Source organism: Trachinotus anak, unplaced genomic scaffold (assembly GCF_046630095.1).
Source record: "Trachinotus anak isolate AG129_WGS33_773 ecotype Australia unplaced genomic scaffold, CSIRO_AGI_Tana_v1 ptg000013l, whole genome shotgun sequence".
Taxonomy (NCBI): Eukaryota; Metazoa; Chordata; class Actinopteri; order Carangiformes; family Carangidae; genus Trachinotus; species Trachinotus anak.
In genome coordinates this window covers 21,448,090-21,473,846 of record NW_027273864.1, presented here as the reverse complement: position 1 = coordinate 21,473,846, position 25,757 = coordinate 21,448,090, and the positions used below count along the sequence as shown (strand labels likewise).

At 40.0% G+C, this 25,757-nt stretch overlaps 1 protein-coding gene across 2 annotated transcripts in view; it reads left to right on the top strand.

The window, feature by feature from the left end:
- Positions 1-25,757, top strand: part of LOC139630527 (A-type voltage-gated potassium channel KCND3-like) — a 135,890-nt gene that overhangs the window by 32,865 nt on the left and 77,268 nt on the right. Inside the window, exons 1-2 of one of the 2 annotated variants that reach the window (XM_071494073.1) lie at positions 17,168-17,971; positions 18,954-20,125. In XM_071494073.1, coding sequence (XP_071350174.1) covers positions 19,023-20,125 — 1,103 coding nt within the window. In that variant the 5' untranslated portion in view covers positions 17,168-17,971; positions 18,954-19,022. Of the gene's footprint in view, positions 1-17,167; positions 17,972-18,953; positions 20,126-25,757 lie in introns of those variants that run through there. The other variant, XM_071494074.1, reaches the window with a different exon arrangement.

Sequence of the window (25,757 nt, the reverse complement as noted above, 5' to 3'; positions counted from 1 at the left end):
GAAGAAGTACTCACCTACATTACCTACTTAAACTAATATACTACAGCGTAAAAATACTCTGTTATATGAGTAAATCAACATTCCTGACTATACTTAAGCAAATGCACGTAAGTATTAGTAGTAAATCGTTATATTATTGGAATATTTTTGATGCACTAAAGTGTAAGCAGGAGTTTAATGTTGTTCACTGGTCGAGACGGAGATCATTTTAACTGCCTTCTATACATATGAATTCATGAGTCTATAACAATACATCAGATTTTAGAATGTGGTCACGGTTTGGGTGTCTTTAATCTGAAAAAATAACTTACTGCTACAGTTGTTAGATAAATGTAGATTCAAAAAATATATAAATATATTTGCTTTTAAAATGTAGTGAAGATAGTAGTAGAAGAAAGTAGCACAACCTGAAAATCCTCAAAGTACCTCAAAATTGTATGCAAGGACTTTACCTGGGTAAAGATACATAGTTACTTTCTACCACTGAAGGGATAAACATTTGGTTTGATTTTATTCTGTCATAAAATAGCATAAACATAACATACTGAACATACCTCTACACTCGTATAATATAAATAAATAAATACAATATAGGACCTATGGCCATGCACAGACAAAAAATTTAAAATGAATGAATGTATATCATAAAATAACTATGTGTGTTGTGTATATAACCCAAACAAGATGTGATGCATGAAAGTTGGACATTACACAGGCCAAAAATATTAATATTCCATAGGTCCATAGTCATTTTATCTCACAGTTGCAACGATGCAATGAAAGATGTAGTGTATGTCTCCACGTAAACCACCTGTTGACTGTTTACATGAAATATTCCAGCATTATTAGTTATTCCAGCAAAAGCATCTCTTGCATTGATTCCTGGATTTGTGGGATTACAGTATTATTGACTGCCATCTGGTGGCACTGTCACTGTAAGAGCCTGCAGAGCTGCAATAAGGCTGAGGTTTATTTTTGAAGGAGGTGGTAGAAATGTCAGCAGGTTTCTGAGTTAACCTGGAAAATGAGAAAAAAAGAAAAAAAAAAAGGTTACAGAATGTAGATGAGCTAATATGATATCCAGTTGAAACTAACTAAAAGCCATGAATGCTCTCAGAACAGGAACAGTTGGAGCTATTATACTAACATACCCAGTGTTTTTCTGTGATTTTTAGAGACAGACTCCCTGTAATCCCTGCATTTTATTAGCATGCAAATTTGAGTGTGGAGGTCTAACTCTATAGGGGGGGTACAGCTGTGTTGTTGTTTTTGTTGTTGTTGCCGGCTGCGAGGCATGGCGCTCCAGATGCTGTGTGACAAAAATCAGACAAGGTATTCACTGTGCTGTAGACCTGAAAATTCAAGGCTGCCTTAGATGCAAGCTGAAGCCGTTCCTGTAATACACAATAGCTGCCAGTAGAGCGCAATACTCACACGACTCAAGGCAAAGTTAACAGTGGTTTTATCACACAGGGGAGTATAATGGATAAACCAGCCCTTTTACTATTAACTGCTTGCATCCAATGTTGGGAATTAAGGTTTTTTGACTGATACACTGATGATAAGTGTCAGCCTGTTACTCAATGTGAGACTGTAATCTTGCTGCTGGAATGGAGTAAAAACTCCTTGTGCACTTTGGAGTGTTAGACAATAATTTGGTTTAGAGGTAGAAAACATACAACCTTGTGTCAGTGCTAAATCGGCACAACACGAACATATGTAGCATCTTTGTGCTATTTGATAATTAGCACCCCCCCCCCCTCTGCTATCTTCAGGGTATACAGAGAGCAAAGTCAGAGAATTTTCTCTCCTGATAGGCTGCTGGTGCAGGGAGCCTCTTCAGCCCTAATAGAGAGTCTCTATTTCAGGCTCTTCAATTAAGCCGCTCTGTTCAGCCTGCTGACTGGCTGCTGTGGAGAATCTGTGTCCTCAGAGTCTTTGTCCTGTGTCCTCGTCTCCCTTTTCCAAACAATTTACAGGGCAAGGTTTTCCTTTTACTTTGGTTTAGTGCTAAAATTAATAGAATTATACAGTCCAAATGGATTCTGTCAGCTTTGGCCTGTAAATCCAGAAAGTTTGCAGGACTACAGATTTGTGTTTGAGTATTTCCACTTCTACTCCAGTTCAGCAGGAAGTGTTTTTTGACAGCTATATTTACTGGTTATTGTACAATTATCTAGATTATACATGCAAAAAAAAAATGATCAGGTCATAAAATGTGATGCACCTTAGATGAAATTATCCAACAAGTGTTTAAAACATTGAAAATTAGCTGCACCTCAACAAACACAATGACAACAGGTACAACAGGAAAATGCTAATTGGACATTATAATAGTATAAGACTCGCAGAGATCATTTTTCTTCATTATGAGCACTTGTGTTTTATATACATTAAGTACTTTTTGGGTATAATTTTCACATACTTCTATTCAAGCCAGATTTTCAAAGCAGTAATGGAGAAGCTTTATGTTGCAGTATTGCTCTTTTTACTTAAGTAAAGGATCTAGATACTTCCTCCACCACTGGAAATCATCGTAATCCTTTGTAGTTCCTTTTCCTTTTTTTGTGTATTTCTCGCATTGTTAATATTGATAACAAAGCAACTAAATGCTGAAACCCTACAGTCCAACAAATCACCTTCAAAATAAAGACCCACAAGTCAAAATCTCTGCTGTTACACTATAATCTCCCCCAACATCCTCTTTCTTATCTCTACAGACAGAATTGTTGTCTGGGGTGTCTTTGGCAAGTCCATTGCTCATTTTTCCAAAGGTGTCCAAATCTAAACAGAACACTGACATTAAGTTCAGCACTGGGGTGAAATTGTGGGGGAAAAAAAGTATACTGTGACTTTCTGAATTGCTACTTGGATGATGAAGAATATTTCTGCTAAAGGTTATGGTGTGCTCAGATGGGGTCTCTTCACCTGAGTGAAAGCTGTTCCAGGTTCCATTAGAAGAAAATGTTTCGAAAGTTCCCTCCAAACTGCAAAAACCATATTTAACCTCCAACATCTGGGGCCCCAATCAAGTGTGAATGAATATATACTACAAAACTTCAATCTCTCCTACTCCTACTCTAGCATCATTCCCCGCTTAAGTGAAAGTTCTGGCATTCAAAATGAATATTTCATCTCCATTTCACACCTGGCGCTCCATCATAGATGCCAGACATAATGTGGAGATGACACACCACGATGGCACAGACATGATCAGAGGAGAGGTGGGGGGGGGGGGGGGGTAAATATAGCATCAGAGTCTTGGCGGGAGCTGACGACAATCTAGGACCTAATCTGAAGCAGTTATCAGCATCTGTTGCCTGGCACCCAGTTCTGTGGGGGTTTTAGTTATTCATCTATTGCTCCATATCTGTCACTTTTTTTGCATTGATTCCCCGTACAGAGGATGCGTTCAAGAGTGTGGGAGGATGTAGCCTCTCGATACCCCCCCCCAGTGAGTCAGTCTGCCAGTAATGCACATGTTTTTTTTGTTTTGTTTTTTTTTGCTCAGCTCACCTGATTGCATGTGGAGCTGTGAGAGAGGTTAAGGTTGGGAAATTGATTTGTTTTGCCAATGGCCATGTTAAATGTAAATTGCCTGAGTGCCTGACCTTGCAGGAGCCCTGATTAATCATTTGCATATCTCCAGAGTGGTAATGTGTCTTCAAGCAGTAGACTGTGTCACTGTTACCGGTATATTTGTTTTCTAATCATCTGGAAGCAGCTGGATGTAAAATTTAATATGTTGCGACTGCTCTGTTATGCAAGTATTCACTACGTATGCGGGGAAGTTGCATACTTGCAATACGCTGATGGAGGGCATTGGTTGAACCCTTAAAAAGTGTGCAAAACTAGACAAATATTCCCTGTTATCTCAGTTTTTCAAGTGTATGTTGAATTGAGTCTCTAGAAGATGAGTATGATCTCTGGAAGGATTAACTGAAAAAGACATGGCCAATCTAATTTATGGCTGAGACAAGAAGTAGACTCTGAGCTCAGACAAACTGTAGCCCACTTGGTTATGAAGCTGACAAAAATGGAGACGACCGCAAATCACAGGCTTACAAGAGAACAGAGAGAAATGGAGGTCTGGCATTTAGATGTGATTTATCAGCACCTTGGGTGACATCTGAACCAACTTTTTGACAAAGATGTGAACTGTAAACCAAGAGTATGTTGATCAGCTTGGAAAGTTTTATGACCCTGTCTGAGCTGTGTACTCCTCTGCTGTGCAGGGAGAAATACATCGACTGAGTTTGATGTCTTCTGGGCGCTGTAGGTCCAACAAAGTTTGATTTAATGTGTCATTACAACAAGAAATGATTGCCATCTTAAACTCAAATACTCTTCAACCTAAGCAGCTCTGAAACCTTTAAATGTGACTTATTAAGTCCTTTATGTTTTATACAGGATTTAAAAGCGGTATTGCTTTCCCTGAGATAAACCAACTTCAATACTTCACTTCAGTTCAATACTTGACCCAGTCTCCCTCACTCAAAGAAAGCGGCAGAACTGGTATTAAAAGAAGAATAATGAAATATAACATGATCAATAACACATATGCAGAAAACTAATTAAACATTTTCGGTCATCCCTAAGCAATAAACACAAAAGGGCAAAGTGACAGTCTGAAGATATAATTTATCTTTCCTGCTCCCACATGATACTCAAAGTACTGTCTAAAAACCACTATTTCAATAAATAATGGCAGAATACAGAATGCACATAACTCTGTTGAAGAGGCGGCCTGTTTATCCAGGCTCCCATCCAGCCTAAAAGCACCAGATAGCAAAATTATGAATGGTAATTTAATCACATAATGGCTCCTCGACTCTCCAAAAGTCTAATTCCTTGTGTCTGCTCCTCTGTAACAGTATGCAGTGTGAATTTTAATGATGGGTATTGAGGACAATTGTTTTATTCCATTTTAGACGACTCTGTTCGTGACTGATGGAAAATGATCTTCAACAGATTCAATAAAACTCGGAGGAGCATGCGTGGATATGCATGCCTGATATGGACACTGTTCTAAAATGGAGTTTAGATTATCCACTTCATAAGAAATATCTAAGCTATAAGAACTCAAGAGCGGCTCTTTATCATTTCTTCCCCCACTTTCCAGTGCACATTTAAGTATTTATCTGCATTGATGGAGTATTTCAGGAGACAGTTGATAAGATTTTGTGATATTTATTTATTTTGTGTGAAGTGTTATTAGGCCTTTTAAAATGAATGACGAGTTCCACCAGAAGTGACTTTTTAAAAGTGTTACTGGTGGTGTTTCATGAGGCCATGCTGTATTTGTTGTTGATTTAGAGTTTAATAAGAATTCAGTCCATCTGCGGGACTGATAACTCAGCAGCTGTCTGCACAGAAACGCAAAATGAGCCTTCATATTCACCCCCATCAACAGGCGGGAAAATATGGAACAATGCTGAAAAAACTGAGATAACTGTCTTACACATCAAGTGCCAACATTTAAAAATTGCGAATGGCGACTACAGTATGTGTAAGAGCAATAGTTAGTGGTCTGTAATGAGAGATGGGCTTCAGTCTCCCTAATGAAAGTTGAACATGTTACACGCCCATCCATCAGCCTTACGTCCACACCCCTACTCTTAGTCCCTTTGTATATAGTGTACATTAACTGACTGTTTGCTAAGCCCTGCCCCATGTAGCTATAGTTACCTGTGAAACATTATTCTCACAGCACATAACATTCCCATTTCCTGTTAGTGTAATTTCAGAAATTCTTGCTAATTTTTGAAATACCTGTCCTAGATTTCAGACAGTGGTAGACAAAAGCAGGCCTCTCATTTCCAACCAGTACCCATTGATTTGTCGGCTGAAATGACGACTGCCCCTGACAGATTTCATTAGCTCTCTTCGGCTGACATTTGGGTGTTTACAGCTCACTCATTTTAAAATGAGAAGCCTGTAAAGATTTGATGACACAGTGTTGTGCCAGAAGGCTGAGACGAAAGCTGCATTTCCCTGACAAAAGTCGGCAGCCTCACCAGCTGATGATCCGTGTGGTAGAGACATGATGAGGAACAACATTGTTCTTGTACTGTGTGTACAGCTAATCAGTACTAATAGCACTGGATATATCCCGAGGACAAATGTAAGAACAGACTGTTCTAACATAACACTGTTTGACTTGTTATGTTGACTCTTGTTCATATGATGTTTTTATTTTTACCAACAGAAAAGGCATTTCGAATTATGACAAACTAATGTATTTGGCAAATATTTCGCTATCTCAGGTAACATTTCCTGGGATTGTTGGAGTGTAAACTTCCCCAAATGCAATGTGGAACAGAGCCACTAATGTTTGCCTCAACTTTGACAGCTTCAGAATCGGCTTCCACACGGTGGGAAAAAACTTTTTAAAGGAAACTGTAACTCTACTAAGTATTGTAGTTCATGAATGATGTGCATATTATCAATATGGCCATAATTCCTGGGCCGTCCATCGCTGTATACTCTATAGTATAGTATATAATATAGTTACAATAGCACCTGTATCATAGATATTGATTTTGTCAAGTGATTTCATTCAAGTTCTTTATGACATATACATGAAGAGCTGGAGTTAACTGTAGTTATCAGTTAACTTTGACTGAAAAACTCAGTTCTTTATGGTTAACCAGTCACTTTCTGAATAGGATCCTCTATTGAAGGTGTATGTTTATTGCCCCGGTGAACATAAATACATTCAGTAGTCCTATTTACTTTCCCTCTCACCAGTTTTTGGCTGTAACTAATCAATAGTCAAAGGATGGATTGCTTTTTGAGCAGGTGGAAGTATCCCACAGCACAAAGCGTAGCAGGGTGTTATTCAGCTGTTGCGGCTCTGAAAGCCAGGCACTTTTTACTTTTATGTTGAAATGGTGGCACTATCGATTCAGAGACACAAATGGTGAGGGCTTTCAAAGCCTCTCTCTGCCCCCCTCTGTATCAAAGATCTGTTTGAGGGGATTTGTGAGTGTATTCCTGTAAGAAAAGCAAAATCCGAGCAAATGATGAACATTGTTTTTGTCAGTAACCGTTTAGAGGAAGACGAGCAGCAGGTAGCACACCGTGTCTGAATAAAAGACAGTGATTTTTATGAGGCGGAACAATGCCAGCATGTCCAGCTGAAGTCGATTCATTTCTTTTACATCAGCTTTGTGACAAGATGTTTTGAACTCATCAAAGTCTGTGCACTAAACACAATCAAGAAGATCTGTAGCTGGACTCGGGTAAACACCATTTGACTTTGCAGGTGATGTGAAATGGCAGGCTGTGACTGCTCATATAGCCCCGTGTTTACCTCCAGCTTTGTCATTATCACTCAGCAGACAGATTGATTTAAAGGCCCAATCAGGCAAGCTGAAGTAGATTGTTTGTTTACATGCCTCTCCCACTTTGTGCAGCGTCCTCTTTCAGTCTCCAAAATAGGCCACATTTTCTAACTATGGCAAAGATCTTTAGAATCACCACTATATTCTGCCATTTTCATCAGTGAAAAAGCACATTGGAAACTCTGAGATGACAGACAAATTGTAGAGCGCGGCATTTGGAACAGCTACTAAAAAGTTTATTTTTATTTTTTTACCCATATTTGAACTGGGGAAAAAAATGAATTCAAGCATCATAGCAGAGAAGGGCTTAGACCAGGCTTTAAGAAAAAGAACAGAAATGCTGGACGGGTGTATTTAGATAAGGTATTTCCCTCATATAACACACATACCGTGCCGGGGAGGAAATTAGGCACGGCCAAAAATGTCCGAATTTCACTGCCCAAAAAATTCAAGTACTCGGTCATACTTCACTCTAATCTAATTGAGTTGGAAATTAAAGCCCCAGAATAAGGTTAGTGACAGATCTTTTATAAATGAGGTATAATAATAGCCAAAGAAAATTGGATGTAATGATATCATCAAGTCGGTTTTAGGATAACCAAGCCGTGTGTACGGTAGAATACCCCTAGAGAGAGTAAGGTAAAGTGTGTGAGAAATGACAGATGATATATATGCAAGTTGCACAATATAATGATACAGTGTGCACTGGAGCCATATGTGCATACACTTAAATGTATTAAATGTATGTAGAGTTTGCTGCTTTTAAAGAATAAATGCCAGAATGTCAGAAGAGCAATCTTCTTTTTCACTAATGCTGCAAGTCTTAGACAGAATAAAGTCTTTGGAAGATAGGCCGTCAAATAAATAACTCCATTAACTTGAGGAATGGAACAACTCGCGCTACAGGTTAAATAGAAAAATATGTCCGAAACCCAGCTGCGCTCATCAAAGTGGCGCATTTAAATTGTTCATGTGTTTGACTTAAAAGCCCATCAGCTTTAGAGCATGCATGTGGCTTTCAAGCTAAAATTAACTTTGTTCATGAAAATACCATCTAAATGTCATCACAACATCATACCTTACATCTCTTTGTGTGTGAACAATCGCTGACCCGTGGCTGATTGGCCACTGTGTTCACACACTGGTACCTACTGTACCAGATAAAAAAAGTCCCTTCAGTTTTGTGTCTCTCCATATCCTTCCCACACACACTTTGTATTCTGAAATTAAAAATCGGAAAGTCCGCTTCTTGAGAATGTGGATGTCTGTTATAGTGCACAGTACTTCCTGTATTGCATCTAATTAATATGTTTTTTGTTTTTGTTTTTTTTTTTCCACATGAACTTTTTTGGACCCCGGAATATAATATTAGGGCTACCACTAACAGTAATTTTCAGTTTTAATTAAACTGCTGATTAATTTGAAGATTAATCAATTGAGAATTTAGTATAATTTGTCCAGAAATACTGAAAGTGGTCAATTAAAAATTAACAGTACTCAAGATAATGTCCTTAAATTTCTAGTTTTGTCCTACCAACTGCAAACTCAGATGTATTGAATTTCAAATGATGTAAAACTGCAAAGATTCAATCAATGATTCATCAAAATAATCTTAACAATTATTGCATGTTTACCAAATATTCATGGTGCCTAGAGGATGAATTGTAATTAGTTTGACTTTTATGTATGGCACCACCAGCAGGTGAAAATCACTCATCCAATCAAATATCTGAGCATTTTATTGATGGACTGGCACCAGATTTTGTACAGAGATTCATGTTTCCAACAATGTATCCTGATGACTGTGTTGATCTCCTCCTCCTCTATTAATCTGTTGCCACCATGAGGTTGACTTTTGCGGTTTTGAAGGCCAGGGCCAGAGGACTCAAGGATGAGTATGGGATTTTGGTGGTCAAAGGTCAAGGTCACTGTGACCTCACATAACACGTTTTTGGCCATAACTCATGAATTGATAAGCTATTTATGACCGAATTTAAGTCAAACATCTACGAGGATAAAATGCTAAAGTGATGACATGTTATAATGAAATAATTAGCAAGTACTTAAATCCTAAATGAAGAATGTGAAAATGGCAAACATACTGAATAAACATTAGCATTATCACTGTGAGCATGCTGATGTTGGCATGTACATGAAAGCACCACTGTGCATACATTAACATCAGCCACACAGCTGCTAGCATTGCTGCAGAGTCTTGGCCTTGTTGCTTAATAGATGATTTGAATGGTTAATTGATTATCAAAACTGTCTGCCAATTAATTTTCTGTTGATAAGTTTATCAATTTCATGACTTTTTCAGCTCTAGATAATTCATTAGAATATTGTTGTGAATTTCCTCAAAGTTGTTGTTTAGCCTGCCTCCCTCCTCTAGGACAGTCTAGTGGCTGTGTTTGCTGTATGCTTTGATGTCTCTGAATAACTGTGTTGCCCATAATGATGTGAACCATTATACAGCAAATAGGCCAAAACAGGAGAGACCCAGTTGGGCTTTTTCATCCTCCTCTTGTCACATGTACAGCTTTTATTTCAATTTAAACAGTTACAGTCCTGTTAATAACCTTAAATGGTTCAAAGGTAAGTGGTAAACTGCCCAAGGTTGGAAAGAATATTTAGGTCACAGAAAACTGAAAAATCATGTAAATTTCACTCCTGCAGCAATGGAAGTAAATGAAGCCTTGAAAGTTAATTAAATTAATTCCTACAGGTGCCCAACTTTTGTTGATGACTTCTCTGTCTGTACAAAGGCAGTGCTGGGACAAACTCAACAAACTGTGTTACCACAGCCTCAGAGGGTATCTCCAAACATTGTTGAATTTCCATTGTAAGAAAGAAGTTACGATTGTGCTCAACTGCTGAATGAGTCAAAAACTCAATTAATTTAGGATTTCAGATTCCATTTGCTTTTTTTTGCATGTTCATTATTTATTTGTTTTATGCTTTAATTTTAGAAACACTTCGACATTATACACTATGTAAATTTCAGTAACAACTGGAAAAATTAAGGCGTTTGATCAGTTTTGTAACAACACAGCATTGTTTGCATGTGTAGGTGTTGCTTTCATCACAAGGGCATACATGCAACTGTGAATAATGTAAGGATTAAAAAAAAAAAAAGAAAGAAAATACCAGCTAATGAGATATGTGAAAGGATGAAGTTTGTCTCTTTTGAACCCACTAAGGCTGATGATTTTGTCAGCCTGGACTTCTATAATTGAAAATGATCATTACTGTATGTAATTTATTACTTTGCATAAATCAGGCTTGGACTCCTTGGATCATTAACTGCACTCATTAGAGTTTGAATTAAAATACTGAACTATGATAACGTTGCTATTTTGCTGAAGGGTAATGAAATATAATAGCAAAAGTTATGTAATATATCCTGTTGTACAATACAAGGCATCGCCACATTTGACCACAAAGTACAACAACACTTAAGGGCCATTTCACTATGTTGACACATTGTTGTGTGTATCTTCACACATTTAATCACACCTTTAATTTTACAGACTGCAAATCTGACTTTGTCCTTCAAGTGATGTGATCGAGTCCATCAGATTCCCATGTGAGATTACACCTCAAATAAATACCTCATATGTTTAACATACCTGCATTTTCTAGGTCCATGTGCTGATGACAGATGACTTTCGAACCTCTACCGTAGAGCTTTCTATTCATCATTTCAGTCGGACTTATGACTGTATGTGGGTGTGTGTATATATATGCTAATTTCTCGTACTCCCCTCCTGACTTGAATGAATTTTGTGTGCTGTTGGCTGTTATGAATTTCACATTGGATTTCTTGTGCTGTTGACTTGCTCTGCTGCTTAAAGCTTAAGAGGCTCCCAGAGTCAAAACCATTACTCTCTAAGTGCTGGGCTTTATTTTACACAACAACCAGTGTGATGATGCCGGTCAACTCCACAGTCAATCCATCATTTGTCTCTGTTTTTGTGCATTTTTTCTGTGCAACAGGATTTGCATGTGTGTTACTCTGTAGCGTGGTTTGTCATTAGGAATAATGAAAGCTGGGCCTGGATCTTTTGTAAGTGAGTCATAAGATGACTACTCACAAATAATCAGTGCTACGGGCTTTCATCTGAACTCATTTATCCACACCCACACTGAATCTCTGGGTCTATAGTCTGTCAGACTGATGGGCTGGCTTGCTTTTCCCTTTGTAAGATACACACTTGTGATTTTTCATAGTCACAATAATTCAGACTCCACTGTCTTTCTATGAGCTCTTTCCTTTGTTGTTTATTTGCAGCCTCTCAGGCCCACCGCTTCTCCAGCCGCTCATGTTCCATAATTGTTCAAAGGACATCTGTGGCCCGTGTCCACCTCATTACCTTTATTTCCTTTTCTTGACGGCCATATCACTGTCTCTCTGTCTCTATCAGGCTTTGATCTAACTTTTTATTAATGTAGCTGCCTGACTATAAGATTGTTAAAACGGGACACATTACATTCTCTTATTTAACAATGAAGTGACATCTGCTTGCATTTCCCATTGAATTTCTACTGTATCTACCTTGAATTTCAGTATTACAGCACATGTAACTGATGAATGAGTGATAGCTAATGGCTGCAGACTGATTCTTACCAGATAAAGAACAACATCAAACCCTCTAAATTTACAGAATTCCTGCTTGTGATAAATATTCAATAGACTGGGGCTTAGCAGAAAGATTACAGAATACTAAATCATTTGCAATCATCGTGGGTCACATAGTGACGGCTTATTTAATACATAAGTGATGCAACGAGGGATGATGCAGAGTGAATTATGGAACTTTAGGAGGTTTTTGGCTTTCATCTTGGTGTGAAAAAGAGATTTTGAATAATGTGAGATAGGTTAGTCTAGTGGGGAAAAAAACATAGTGGTTCGCTATAATGTTAAAAGCAGCTCTGCAGTTGTCGTTTTAGAGAGGCTCGAGGGTTATTATTTATTTCAGTGACTGACTGAAACAACAAACACTGTTACTCTAACGTAGATGGATCTCAGTTATTGGCAAGAATGTATCTAGTTATTGAAGAAACTAACCAGCATTTAAGTAGAGATATGAAACTTGAAACTTACATTATTTGTTTATTTCTTTGCCACATGGGGACCCCAGAACAAGCTGTAAACACAACATGGGCATATTATGAGCTCATAATGTTGATATATCAAACAGTTGCCCATTTATACCTCTGGTACACATGGAACAACATCAGCATTCATTTAGAGTCGTGCTCTTGACATATGTGAGTTTACTCTTCACTCACGCAATCCGGCCAAAACATCATATGACAGTCTTTCTGGGTAGTCTCGCAATCCACGATCTGATTCTCCACAGACTTGGTGGAACTCATGTGATCACATGATTAGCTGTGCATATTGTTGCCTGGACACAAAGCTTGTCACTTCAACTCAAGGCTGGAGGACCAGCTCACAATTCTCTCTGTTGCTGCTTGGATTTTATTCTGGAGGTTGTGATTCGTATCTTTCCACCACTTTGACGCTTCTTCCAGATGTTTGTCTTCTTGCCCTATTCTTCACCCACAATTCTGTCTTCTGGTCATGAATTGTGTTTTTGCTTGGTTCTTATGGAGTATTCATTGGGAAAGCGCTGTTATTATTTATGAGGTGCTATATGTAGGTACTTTAAATCATAAGTTCAGTTGCTGCATCTGCCTGTTGGCTCGTCCCGCTTCATGTTTCTCGTGCCAAGGATCTTGCCATCTTGGACTGCAGTTGGTGAAGGTAGTTCTTGTTCTGCTCTGGGGGAGAACTGGTGCATGTGGTGCTACGCCGAGTTCAACAAGGCTACAGAGCAGGACAAGAACTGCTGCCACCAGCTGCAGTTAGCAGGCTAGCTGTTTAACAGTCAACAATGGGCTGGTTAGCAGTGATTGAACTTAAAAAATCTAAATATAGCGTCTTTTGATGTGATCTGTACAATTCATCTGAAAAGTAGATCATATGTCAAAGTAAGATCATCCGTGATATAAGATCATCAGATCACCCACCCCTAATTCACTCTGTTGTTTTCCACCATCTTCTGAGTTTAGCATGCTAATCACTGGCTTTAACTTTCAAAATCTACTATATCCACTTGCTAACTCACTAACTTTGTCTGTTTGCCATATAAAGCTGGATAGGAACCCTACACTGGGTTTTTCCTTCACAAACGGCTGCCTGCAGCTGCTGGAAACAAGGTTGGACAGAGCGATGAAAGTGAACCAAAAAAACAACATAATGAGCTGAAAGATGCTAAAACTGCAGAGCTGGCTGATAATTCTCTGTGGGTTCATCATTACAAGTGACACCTTTCACAGCACATGAGGTCATTTTATCCATTGTTAATGCATAAATATTGATTAGTGCAGCTTTAAACTGAGTTACTTGTCATTCAAACGCATTACTCTGCTATATAGTATCATGATTTTCATTCAGAAGATTGTGCAACACTGCAGTGTAAACTTCAGTATGAATAATGTTACTAACTACCAATCATAAAAAGTCAGCTGCTCTTGAAAGATGGCTATTCAGAGCTACAACAAAGGTAGCATTGTAGCATGCAGTGCAAAGGCGATTGTGAATTCAAGGTATTTCCTCATTCATTCATTCTTTTGCACATAAATCACCTATATATTTTCCTTTTTTGTTCATAGGGCCGTAAAAACAGTGATGCTTAGAAGAATGAATAGAGAAATGACCTTGAATAACAGTTTCTGGCATAATGATGACCAAACATCTAAATATAAGATCGTATCGTAGCGATCTAATATAAATCAAATGCCTTAATCAAAATGAGAAAGGGCTCAGATAAATGGTAGCAGATGAAGGCTGCATCAGGTTTTTCACTTTCCTGGAGTTAGTTTGTGTGGTGGGGGCTATAATTCAAAAAGTTTGGCATTCATCCAATCACCAAGCAGTGTCCCCAGGTGCAGGACAGCCAGATGAAAAACACCTTAAACTCTCAGCTGTTGCTTTAGCTGGGGCCACAGAAATTGGGTGATTATATATTACAGAAATGATATAAATTACTATCTAAGATTTAAATACACGATAAACGGTGACTGATTATGCCATGCCAAAGCACTGAAAGATTAAATTCAGCCTTATCAGTGCATATTTGGATGATGTATGCTAGAACACACAGGACAGTGTTATTTATTTTATTTGCTTGCTTTTTTATCAGCAGAAATTGGTGTGCAGTAAGTGTCAACAATTACATTTACTCAAAAGCTACCCACGCAAGAATTTATTGTAAATGAATGTCCTGTATTTCCTCAGACTTGAGGAAATATGGTTTGAGATAAAGTTAGAAAGTTACTGTGGATAAAAACCCTGATGGAAAAGGAAGGAATTAGGAAACACTTCAATAAATAAAAATGTATTACCTCAAAGGACAGTTTATTCTGTTTCTGTACTTTTCTCATTTATTCTCTCAAGATATACAGTGTGGTTCAAAAGTCTTATGGACCCGACTGTACTTCTTTTTGAATATCGGAAAGCCTTTACAGTCACCATCTCATGCAAAGTATTGTGAAAAATTGCATGTAAGTGATCTACTCTAAAGTTCAGCCCCCACCCCAGAGGTTTGAACATGTCACGGAAAGAAGAATGAGTGGAAAAAAGGATCCACAGCACAGACAGGGCTATGCTGGCATTTGGTAAATTGAGGTGATTTTATGAGCTGTATTTGCCAATGTTTCTTTCAAATGTGTATATATGCAGGGAAGTAGTGATGTAACTAAAAGGTATGTATAGTATGAATTTGTGCACACTGGCTTCTTCTTTAATGGTAGGATGTCGGAGGGAGCCTATGCATCAAGTGTATCCAGTGCTCACTGAAAAAGAAGAGGTTCCACTACAAAGAAATGACACTTTTAAAAGAAAAAAAAAGAAGAAGAAAAAAACCTTAAATACATTTTCATTCTTCGACTCGGCTCTACAGGACCACAGATACAACAAAAGCAAGCCTCTTTTGTGAGAGAAACCCTGCATCTTAAAAAATGTTCAAAGACTCAATTCATGAATATTTTACACAATGTGCCAGAACTTCATCTGAACATCTGAATGTACTGGAGTCCATCAATAGCCTATCTGTCTTAACACCCAGGCCACACAGCATCTCCCTCTCTCTCCCCCTGTCTCTCTCTTCCTCTGCCTCCCCTCTCTCCTCTAACAGCCACACACAAGGCCATCCATTCAAAGACCTTCCCCATCCAGCCTCAGCATTCCCCTGAGGTGCCTATGTACAGACCATGGTGCCTGGGATTGAAGTGTGAGATGGTGAGGGGGAGCCAGTGGGGCTCGTTGCTTCTTTCTCTCTGATGACGGGGCTGGAGGGGTTCCTTTGACACCCACTCTCAGAGTTAGATGATGAAGGCTTGTTTGAGAAAAATTATGGCAGATGGAGTTTTTAGTACTAAGACTTAACACTTATATAAAAGCCACTTGTTCATACATAGTACTGTATATAGTGTATTCTTCAAACTCTGGAAAAGAGTGGTGTAATACTTATTCAATTCATTATTTGGCATGAAAATACAGTAAAACAAGAAAAAAACCTGAAGCCCATTTGTGTTTTTAATTCATTGCTTCCTATAGGAAGTTTGATCCATGCAATTTTCAAAAATATAGCATAGCTCTACATAACATAGCTATTACTCAACATGCATTACATGGAAGGGTGAAAACCCAGGAAGGGATTATCAACCAGTCAACGAAGGAAACTGCCCCAGGCCTCCAGAGCTCCTGGGGCCCTGAAAGCTGCACTGCATGTAAAATGGTTTGTGTTGATTTGATTGAAACTTTGTCTAGGAATATGCACCACTAGAACACAATACAAGACATGAGGGGGGTCCTGTTTTATTACCCAGTCTTGACAGGGTCTCACTGTAACTGAAAAATACTTTGAACACCTTTATGATTTAATTTTAGTGCTTGTCACATGTGTCTGAATGTTTGTGTTTTCCAAACTAGTTTTGGGACAGATGGCACCATCATGGCCTGAGTATAAGACAGTTTTTCTTTTGTGTATATTACATTTGAAAAAAATGAGGATCTTCTCGTATTCAAGGACATTTCTGTTTTCCAACCTGTCCACTGCATATTACAGAGTCAGGCTGTTACATTCAGAGTGTTGCATTATGAATTGTTCACGTAGTCATACGCGTATTGCATCCATGTTGCACAACTCTGCAGATCATGATTTACATCCAGTGCAAACATATGTGAGGAGTTTTGTCTCCTATGTGCGGAGAGGTGGAAAATAACGGCATGGGGGTCAGCATGTGGCACAGAGTCCAACCTTCATGCAGGAAACCACAGTTTGCATCCCACCCACCACTGACCTGCAATCAGTATCTCTAAAAAACATTGCAGGATTATCCCACACTGACATTCTTGTTTAGCGATAGCGTTGGTTTACAGTGTATTTCAGAGTTAGCCATTGCTGAAGGTGCTGACAAAATCCAGTTGCTGATAGCTTATGTAACGGGTTTGGCTACACTGGAGGAAACAAATCCCTGATGAGCAAAACTGAGTCAAAAACATCTAATGAAAGTGTTTCGTGTTTCTGGAGAAAAGGCAGAGTTTCTCGGATGACAGGTCTTATCCTTAGGACTAGTATTTATTTCTGGGAAACTTTCCCAACAGGATTAGTCTGATAAAATGTTTATTATTAGTGTGTGTGTGTGTGTGTGTGTGTGTGTGTCAGGTGTTTGGAGGGGGGGGGGGGGGTATAATCATCTAATATATACACATATACACACACACACACACATTGCACAGATATAAGGAGGAATGGGTGGGACAGCAACCCCATATGAAACACAAGTTTTATATATCGTGTGTGGGAAAATGCAAAATCCGTCATAAATTTTCTTTAGTTGAACCAAAATTAAGACGGTCCTTTCCTCTAAAGCCTATTTTACCTCTACAGCGAGTTTACCACACTGCAGTGACTTGGTATTTTTAAAACCCCCTGTATGACTCTGATATCCCCACCATTACCATACCCTGGTGTTTTCTGCTTAAGTAAGCAGTGCTGCAGTACATTATTGGATTGAGCCGAAGTGACAGGGTGAGTGTGTTACATATGATGGTAAAGTGAGGCCGAGGGAAGGAGGGCTGATGACACAGAGCTGGCACAGTGAGAGAGACGCACATTGTACTCTGTGCTGGGGAGAAGGAAGCGCGCCGCTCCTCTCCTCCACATCTCACTTTCCAAACACTGAGAGGGAAAACAAAGAAGCCAGGATGTAGAGGATGTCCACAAATCCTGCTGCTACAGACAATTTCTTCTAAGTCTCCTGGACCCAGAGACTGGTTAAAATCTACCCTATCACCCGCGGCTTATGTTTTTTTTTTTGTTTTGTTTTTTTTTTCTTCTCCAAATTTTTAATTTCCTAATTTTTTGGCGCTCTGCTCCGTGTGAGGAGTCTGTCGGCCGACCGAGGGGGAGAGGTGCCGCTCGCCGCTTCATCCCGCCGGATGGATCCGAGCTGCTCTTCGCTCACTTGTAACAGGGGACTCGCTCTTCATAGAAACTCCTCTGTTTCTCCTCGGGGGAGCTGGGATTTTGTTCCCTCCTCCACTTTTATCGGTGAGTTGTTTCTTATCAATTTCAATTGTCTTTCCAAATGTTAAGACGTGTCTCGTGTGAACAAGTGTGTTTCTCCTGGAAGTTGAGCTCCTGCGCGCCTGGGGAAAGGTTTTGTCAGTGCGCTGCGTAACCAACCTTTTGCTCACGTTTTTTTTTTTTTTTAATATTCTCAGGACATGTTGAAAAGCAGGCTTTTCACTGCTGACGGCAAATAAAGTGACCAAGTGATGCAGAGGCAAATTCTGGTCATTAATTCGTTTACTTTTGAATGAAACCACCAAAGAATTGTGTAGTAATAATATTTCATCATATATATATATCCTCAGCGGGTTACCCCCTGAACATATTCAACAGGTCTGTTCAGTCCCTGAATGTCAGTTGGACTAACCTGCTGCTCAGAACAGATAGGTTTGTGGTTGTAGTTGTGTATTTAATGATGCTGCTTAGGTTGTTAAAGTTGAAATGATTCACTGCATTGTATTCACTGTACTTCGAACTGTAGCCTAGTTATTACTATTATTCATATTTGTAAAGAATGTGGGCTTCAATCCAGAACAGAAATGATTTGGTTCACAAAAACAGCTCAACAAGCTGGTATCAATCACAGTGTGAGGCAAGTGTTGCAGGCTTTAGATAATCTTGGAGGAATACATTTCATATAAACTTCATGTTAAAGTCAGGCTCATCTTTTCCAGTACACTGCCTGTCTGGTTGCACTTGTGCTTCAGCTGTTGCCATGCATCAGCTTTCTGTGAGAAACTGGATGACATTTTGGGCAGGTTCTGGTGGATTTGGACAGAAACCAGGTGAGAGTGACTGGAAATTTAATAGAGGTGGAAAGTCACTTGGAACTTGAAATGTCACAGGTTTCATTCTGCTCCCTTTACAGCATCGTGATTGGCAAACACTGATAACTTGGTTGATCATCTGATGTGCTGCTGTTTTCAGCTTTGTTCCTTTATTATTGCCATTTATCTCGTAGATGCCAGTTCATTTTGAGGCGAGTCGAGTCTGAAGGTGTGGAGGACTACTTTGAAGACTGTGCTTCACAATGACAACAGGAGTTGCAGCATGGCTCCCTTTTGCTAGGGCAGCAGCCATTGGCTGGATGCCTGTTGCCAACTGCCCCATGCCTGTTGCCCCGCTAGACAACACTAAGAGACAGGACGAGCTGATCATCCTTAATGTCAGCGGCCGTCGTTTTCAGACCTGGAGAACCACTCTGGACCGCTACCCTGACACCCTGCTGGGCAGCTCTGAAAAAGACTTCTTTTACAATGAGGAAACCAAGGAGTACTTCTTTGACCGGGACCCTGATGCCTTCAGAAGCATCCTCAACTTCTACCGGACAGGGAAGCTCCACTACCCCCGTCACGAGTGTATCTCAGCCTACGATGAGGAGCTCACCTTCTTCGGCATCATCCCCGAGATCATCGGTGACTGCTGCTACGAAGAATACAAAGACAGAAAGAGGGAGAATTTAGAGCGGCTGCAGGATGACCAGGAAGAGAACAAGGACATGAAGCTGCCCAACATGAACTTCAGGGAGACCATGTGGCGAGCCTTTGAGAACCCCCACACCTCCACCATGGCCCTAGTCTTCTACTATGTCACTGGTTTCTTCATTGCCATCTCAGTCATCACCAACGTGGTGGAGACGGTGCCGTGTGGTTCCACTGCCAACCAGAAAGACATGCCATGCGGTGAGCGCTACACTGTGGCGTTCTTTTGCATGGACACCGCCTGCGTCATGATATTCACAGTGGAGTACCTGTTGCGCTTGTTCGCCGCACCTAGCCGTTACCGTTTCATGCGCTCAGTGATGAGCATCATCGACGTGGTGGCCATCTTGCCGTACTACATCGGCCTGGTGATGACCAACAATGAGGACGTGAGCGGCGCCTTCGTGACGCTGCGTGTGTTTCGAGTGTTTCGCATCTTCAAGTTCTCCCGTCACTCTCAGGGCCTTCGGATCCTGGGTTATACACTGAAGAGCTGCGCGTCAGAGCTGGGCTTCCTCCTCTTCTCCCTCACCATGGCCATCATCATCTTCGCCACGGTCATGTTCTACGCAGAGAAGGGCTCCAGCTCCAGCAAGTTCACCAGTATCCCAGCTTCTTTCTGGTACACCATTGTCACCATGACGACGCTGGGGTGAGTAATAGACATATGCACACCCACGTGTACAGACATACACACAGAGACACACACATGCACACAGACTCACACACATGCACACACACTCACACACATGCACACACACTCACAGGTAAATCCATTTGTCTAAGAATCCTTGAGTTCCTGTGTTTCCTGTGCTCTACCTGTATATGTGTTTGTAACTGAATGAAAACAACCATTTATGATGTCAATAAATGCACTAGATGCATTGTCTTGTGTATTTTTGTATAAATTGAATAATTTATGAAAACCACTTTGAATTTCAAATGAGAATTAAGACAGCCCACCCACATAACTCAGTACACTACAGCTTATTTGAGGCTGCCAAAGTGAGTAATGGTGGGCAGCGTAGCGTTTATCTACCAACACAAACACTCGTGGCATTTTGTTTACCTCGCTTTGAGCTCGCCAAAAAAGGACACAGTGGTTGAATGCATACAATACATGGAGGTACTGATTAGATGCTACACAGGTTTGAGTGTGCATTAAGGACCCGATTAATGTAGAGGTACGGTATCTGTAGTGTTTGGTTTTTTCCCCCTTTTATCTGTATTTTCATTCATGGCTTTAAAATATCTGTGTCCATTTTATATCCAGCCTCTTGAGAAGATGATGCACAACATGTAGCCTGGCCTCAGACATGAGAGAGCACGAATGAATGGAAAAAACCAACTAAAATAACTGGTCAGCTAATGCATGATTATCCAATAAACTTTGCACCCTTGTGACATTTAAATGACTTTAAACCTCTTATTACCTTTTGATTAGGTAATAAGGAGTGGGTTCAGTTTGATTATTTTACAGAGGGAAAAAAAATTTTTTTGCGCTATATTTCTGACAGATATCTTTTCTCCTAATTGGTGCCAGACCAGAAGCTCCATTTTTATGGTTTAGGTGTTTGGTGTAAAAATGCCTTGTTAGGAGTTAATTGAACTGCATTAGAAAGTCAGATCGCTCTGCTGTGTGCCTGGAGGCAAGGTGTCCCGTGAGAGATTCTCTGTCACCTTTATTATGATTCCACCGTGCTCTTCATCTTTCACATAAGCTTGCTGAGATTCAGTGCCATGAACAACAGGGTGAACCTGAAAGTGTTCCCGAAGTTATGCTGTTAGAGTGAATTACTCTACTATGAAGGCACAGTGGAAGAATAATTATGAGTTCCTGAAAATCACTTTTTCCACTCTGGGTCTCTTTGTAGGTAATGCTGTATATATAAATGTAAAACTATCTTTTGGGATAAAATGGCATGGCACAAAAATTTATTTGGTGGTTACGCTAATGCAAATGAGTATTAGACATGTATTTATCAAGACAAAGGACAATATGATCAGACAGGAAAAGCATTAACATTGTCTTTAAACAATACCCACATGCCCACATGTACTATTAATGTAATTCCTCCTTTTGTCCATACCAGCTGTGAGGCGATTCCTTCCTAACATTGTCCCAGTATAAGTGATGGGGAACAATATCCACAGCTCTCGTTTTGTGTAGAAATACATTTAAAGTTTATCTGAAGTCAGAACAAAGCTTAGGCGGTCTGAGTTAAACAGTGTATACCTCCCAAAATATACAATCTAGGGCTGTAACGTCATTTCACTCAAGACAGAAAAGTGGTCGGCAAATCTTCACATTTGGGAAGCTGTGAGTATTTGGTGTTTTAAGTTTCACATTAGCTCCAGCGCAACCACAACAGTAACATGCTGCTTACACACTGATGCATAAATATTAATAATCTAATTATGTCACATATAATAATATACCAGTCAGTGGGACCAAACCAGTACTTTTACTTCAATACTTTAGTACATTTTGTGGCTAATACTTATGTACTTTTCAGGACTTTTACTTGGTACTATGGTCATAAAAATATTCTTTTAAAGCCCTGTTTTTAAAACTGATGGGGGATAATGGTTGTCAGTTTCTCCTGCAGTAGCCATTCAGTCGTGCAGTTTATAATTACCTCTCTGTGGTACTTTTCATTATCAGTGGCAGAGTCCGCCGTTCCTGCACTACTTACCCAACTATTCATGAGGACCTACATGCTAAAAGATTGTTAAATAAAGTATCATCTGAGGCACTTTCACAGATGTACTTCTCTGAACAGGACCATGGACTGAGAGCTTTAAAACCTGTAAACACAGTGTCAGAGGTGCTGAGATATCTGCAGTGTTAATCACTGAGAGTGAACTGCTCAGTAAATATGAACACTGGACAGGAGAATGTGGGGGCCGTCATGCACCACATCGTACGACTCTTATTAAGGTTCACGATCTGACCTTGGGGCCTTTTCCTTGCTGTTTTTCTCACAAAGTGTGTCAGGTTTCCTGCTGAAGAGTGACATGTTTAACTGGCAACTTTCTGTCATTTAAGGTGACATTACTGTTGTTATTTCAGAACACTGAAGTGTTATTTATTCTTCATTTTGAGGTCAGTGTGCCAGAGATTTTGTCTTTTCACAAACAGACATGTGGAAACCAAGTGCAAAATCAAGGATGGATCTCCATACCAGAATAGCTCTACTGATTGAGAGCTGACGAGGCTGCGTGACCTTACTTCTGCTACAGTATTTGTATTTGTGAATGTGTGTGTGTGTGTGTGTGTGTGTGTGTGTGTGCTATGAGAGAGTCTTTTGTATCACACATACTAAAGGATAGAAATGCCAAGGTGAAAGCGTTATGTAAATTTTTAACCCCGAACAATGAGTTTGAGTGGGGAGCCATCCTTGTCCAACACACAATAGGCAGCAGCACTGAGAGTCTATCTACAGCTCCAACAATGGTGATCCTCATCACCCACCAAGGACAGTCATTTGCAATCAGTGAAAAGTATCAATTGATGCATGTTCAAGGCTCACACAATTATTTTGTGAGTGGTAATATACAGAATGCTTTCTCCGTAAAACTAGTATCCAATATGTAAAATTCAAAATGTTTCAGTGCCTTTCTGGAACAAAAAATTGTTCATTTTCTTTTTTTTCCAAATAGTTCCATTTTTGGGGGGATTTTAAACACAACAAATTAAGTAGAGATTTTTAAATTGGCATTGTTTAAAAGATCATGTAATGATGGGATCGTGTTTTATTATGTGATGCTAGGCTTTGTCTCTGTACTGTGCATCATAAAACCCTCCCTTCGCCCCATGAACTTAGAATGTGTATGAGGAAATAACAAACACACTCAGGTATAGCACAATATTGCTTTTGACATACTCCAGCCCACACTTACAAAACAAAATTAAGTCAGTGAAAATGAAATTGTTCAAATCGAGGTGCATGTACAGTATGTGCCCCTCCAGTTTCTTTAATGTGCAGCAAGTGAGGGTGATCTCTGCATAATTATAGCTGCTAGTGAAGCTTTGTGTGCCCTCCTACCAGTCACCTGTCGATCTGCTCACCTGCTGAAAGGACATATGCTCAGGTGATGAGGTCACCAATAATCAATAATATGTCAAAGCACATAAAAAGTCTCAGGGTGAAAAAATCTTAATCTCTGTTGAAACTACAGAAAAAAACACTTGTACTAGTTCTAGTGTCTTGAGCGCTGATTGAGCTTCACTAGTCAGTTTTGTCACAGTGATCTCTCTTCATCAAGATCACAAGTCTCCACAGTTTTTATTTGAAGCTTTCTAACTGACACACAAAACAAATAGCACTTTTCACTTCCGAATTAGTTTCAGGTTTTATTTCCATTTCACAAAAAGCTGCAAACTTTCATCATCAAATGGTAAACAAGATGCTGAAATACATTTTTGGCTCAGCACATACTGTAGTCTTTCAATTTTATTTTCAACAAACTAAACACATACTGCACACCAGTTTGCACATTACACATTCATCCGTCTAACCTCGGCCCGAGCTGAGACATTTAGCAATAATGTGAAAAGTTCTGACGTTGACAGCTGAAAGTCAAGGCTGTCAACATTTTGATCATATTTATACAGATTCCCAAAGAGCACATACACACATTGATATGCTGATTCATTCAGACACACACACACACACACACACACACTTACTGCCTTTGATCTTGTCTCACCGTTATGACCTGCCCCTCTGCGTCCTCTCCATGTCTGCGTGAGCCCAGACAGCGCAGCACAGCAGTTCTGGGTAATGGGCTGTAGCTGAGGGAGATGAGAGGGGGGAAGGGGACTGGCTGGCTGTATAATCAGCCACTTTCACTGTCCAGGAACAGGGGTGTTAAATCAACCTCAGGTGGCTGATAAAAGGATCTGGATTGAATCTCAGCAAGGTCCGCTCCCTGCGGCTGCCTGCTGCCTGCCGGCGCTGTCGGAGCCAGCCGGATTCGCAGCCATCGGCATCAGTGGGACAGGATCCAAAAGATTGATGAGGAAGGAGAAAGCCCTCTCTCTCTCTCCCCAACTACCCCTCTCTCCCCTCATCCCCCATGAGTCTCCCAGGGGAACAGCTATTTTGAGAACACAGGCTCTGTGTATGAAAGGGAATTATCTGTTTCAACTGTAATCTGATACACGATCCAGGCACAATGGATGGGAGCAATCATTTTTACCTGCGTGACAGGTGCACTGGAAGCGAAGGTTCACTGGCACGCCACCGGCTCTCCCAAGTCTCCCACGCCTCTAAAAACATTATTAACCCAATAATGAGAGAAATATTAATGAGGTGTGCATTGAAATCTGACTCTGGTTTTATAATTAGAGTGATTCTCCCAGTTGTAGAGTCCTGGTCCTGGACGGAGGCTCGTTCTGTAGCAGAAAGTGAGAAAATGTTGTTATGCATGTAGGTCATGTTCCCATCTCTGCCTTAATCAGTGGCTATATATAATCTGCTTTTTTCTTCAGAGAGACTTTTAGCTCGCTCCCCTCTGTGTTCTCCGCTCAACATCTCTATTAGACAAAGTGGACTGGGCCTAGGGGCCAAAGGCAGGAAGAGAGAGGTCAGACGAATCGTGCCTCAGCTTCATAAAAACTCTGGGGGGCAAGTTTGGTCGAAATCAGAAGTGGCTGAGAAAGGCCAAGCTAAACTTAATTTGATTCACTGTAGGTTTGTTGTTGTGTCCACTTTCATAAACTACATTCTCTGTCGGTGTTGTCATGAGACTCCATGTAGTGTATATACAGTCTGTATGGGCCAACATATTCAACAAGTCTGTGCATGCATACACCCAGTGTAGGGTCGTGTGACGTTGCTATAGAGTGACAAAGTCTGCGGACAGAGATGGTCTTGGTTGGGTCTACAAAATATTTGACGCAGGAAACGGCAATCTTGGTTTCTGTGAACCTTAACTACAGTCATCCCCTAACCTTGACCTAGTTATTTTTTAACTCAAACTATGATGTTTCCCAAACTCTAACTTTATAACAAAACCTTAACCATAGCAGTGTCGTATATTTAAAAAAAAAAAGAAGAAAACAGTTTCATATTTGCACAAGTGATTTGTAACAGTTTTGAAAGAGACACTTGATGTTGTCAAGCTGACAGAGGCGAAAATGTTTGCTTTGGGGAGCAATTACAAGGAAGTATCATGTCATTCTTAGAACTTATTTAACAGAACTCTGCCAGTTTTGGAATAATGTGGCCCTTTAATCATTTAATTAATGTTCATCAAAATGTTCAAAGACAGTGAAA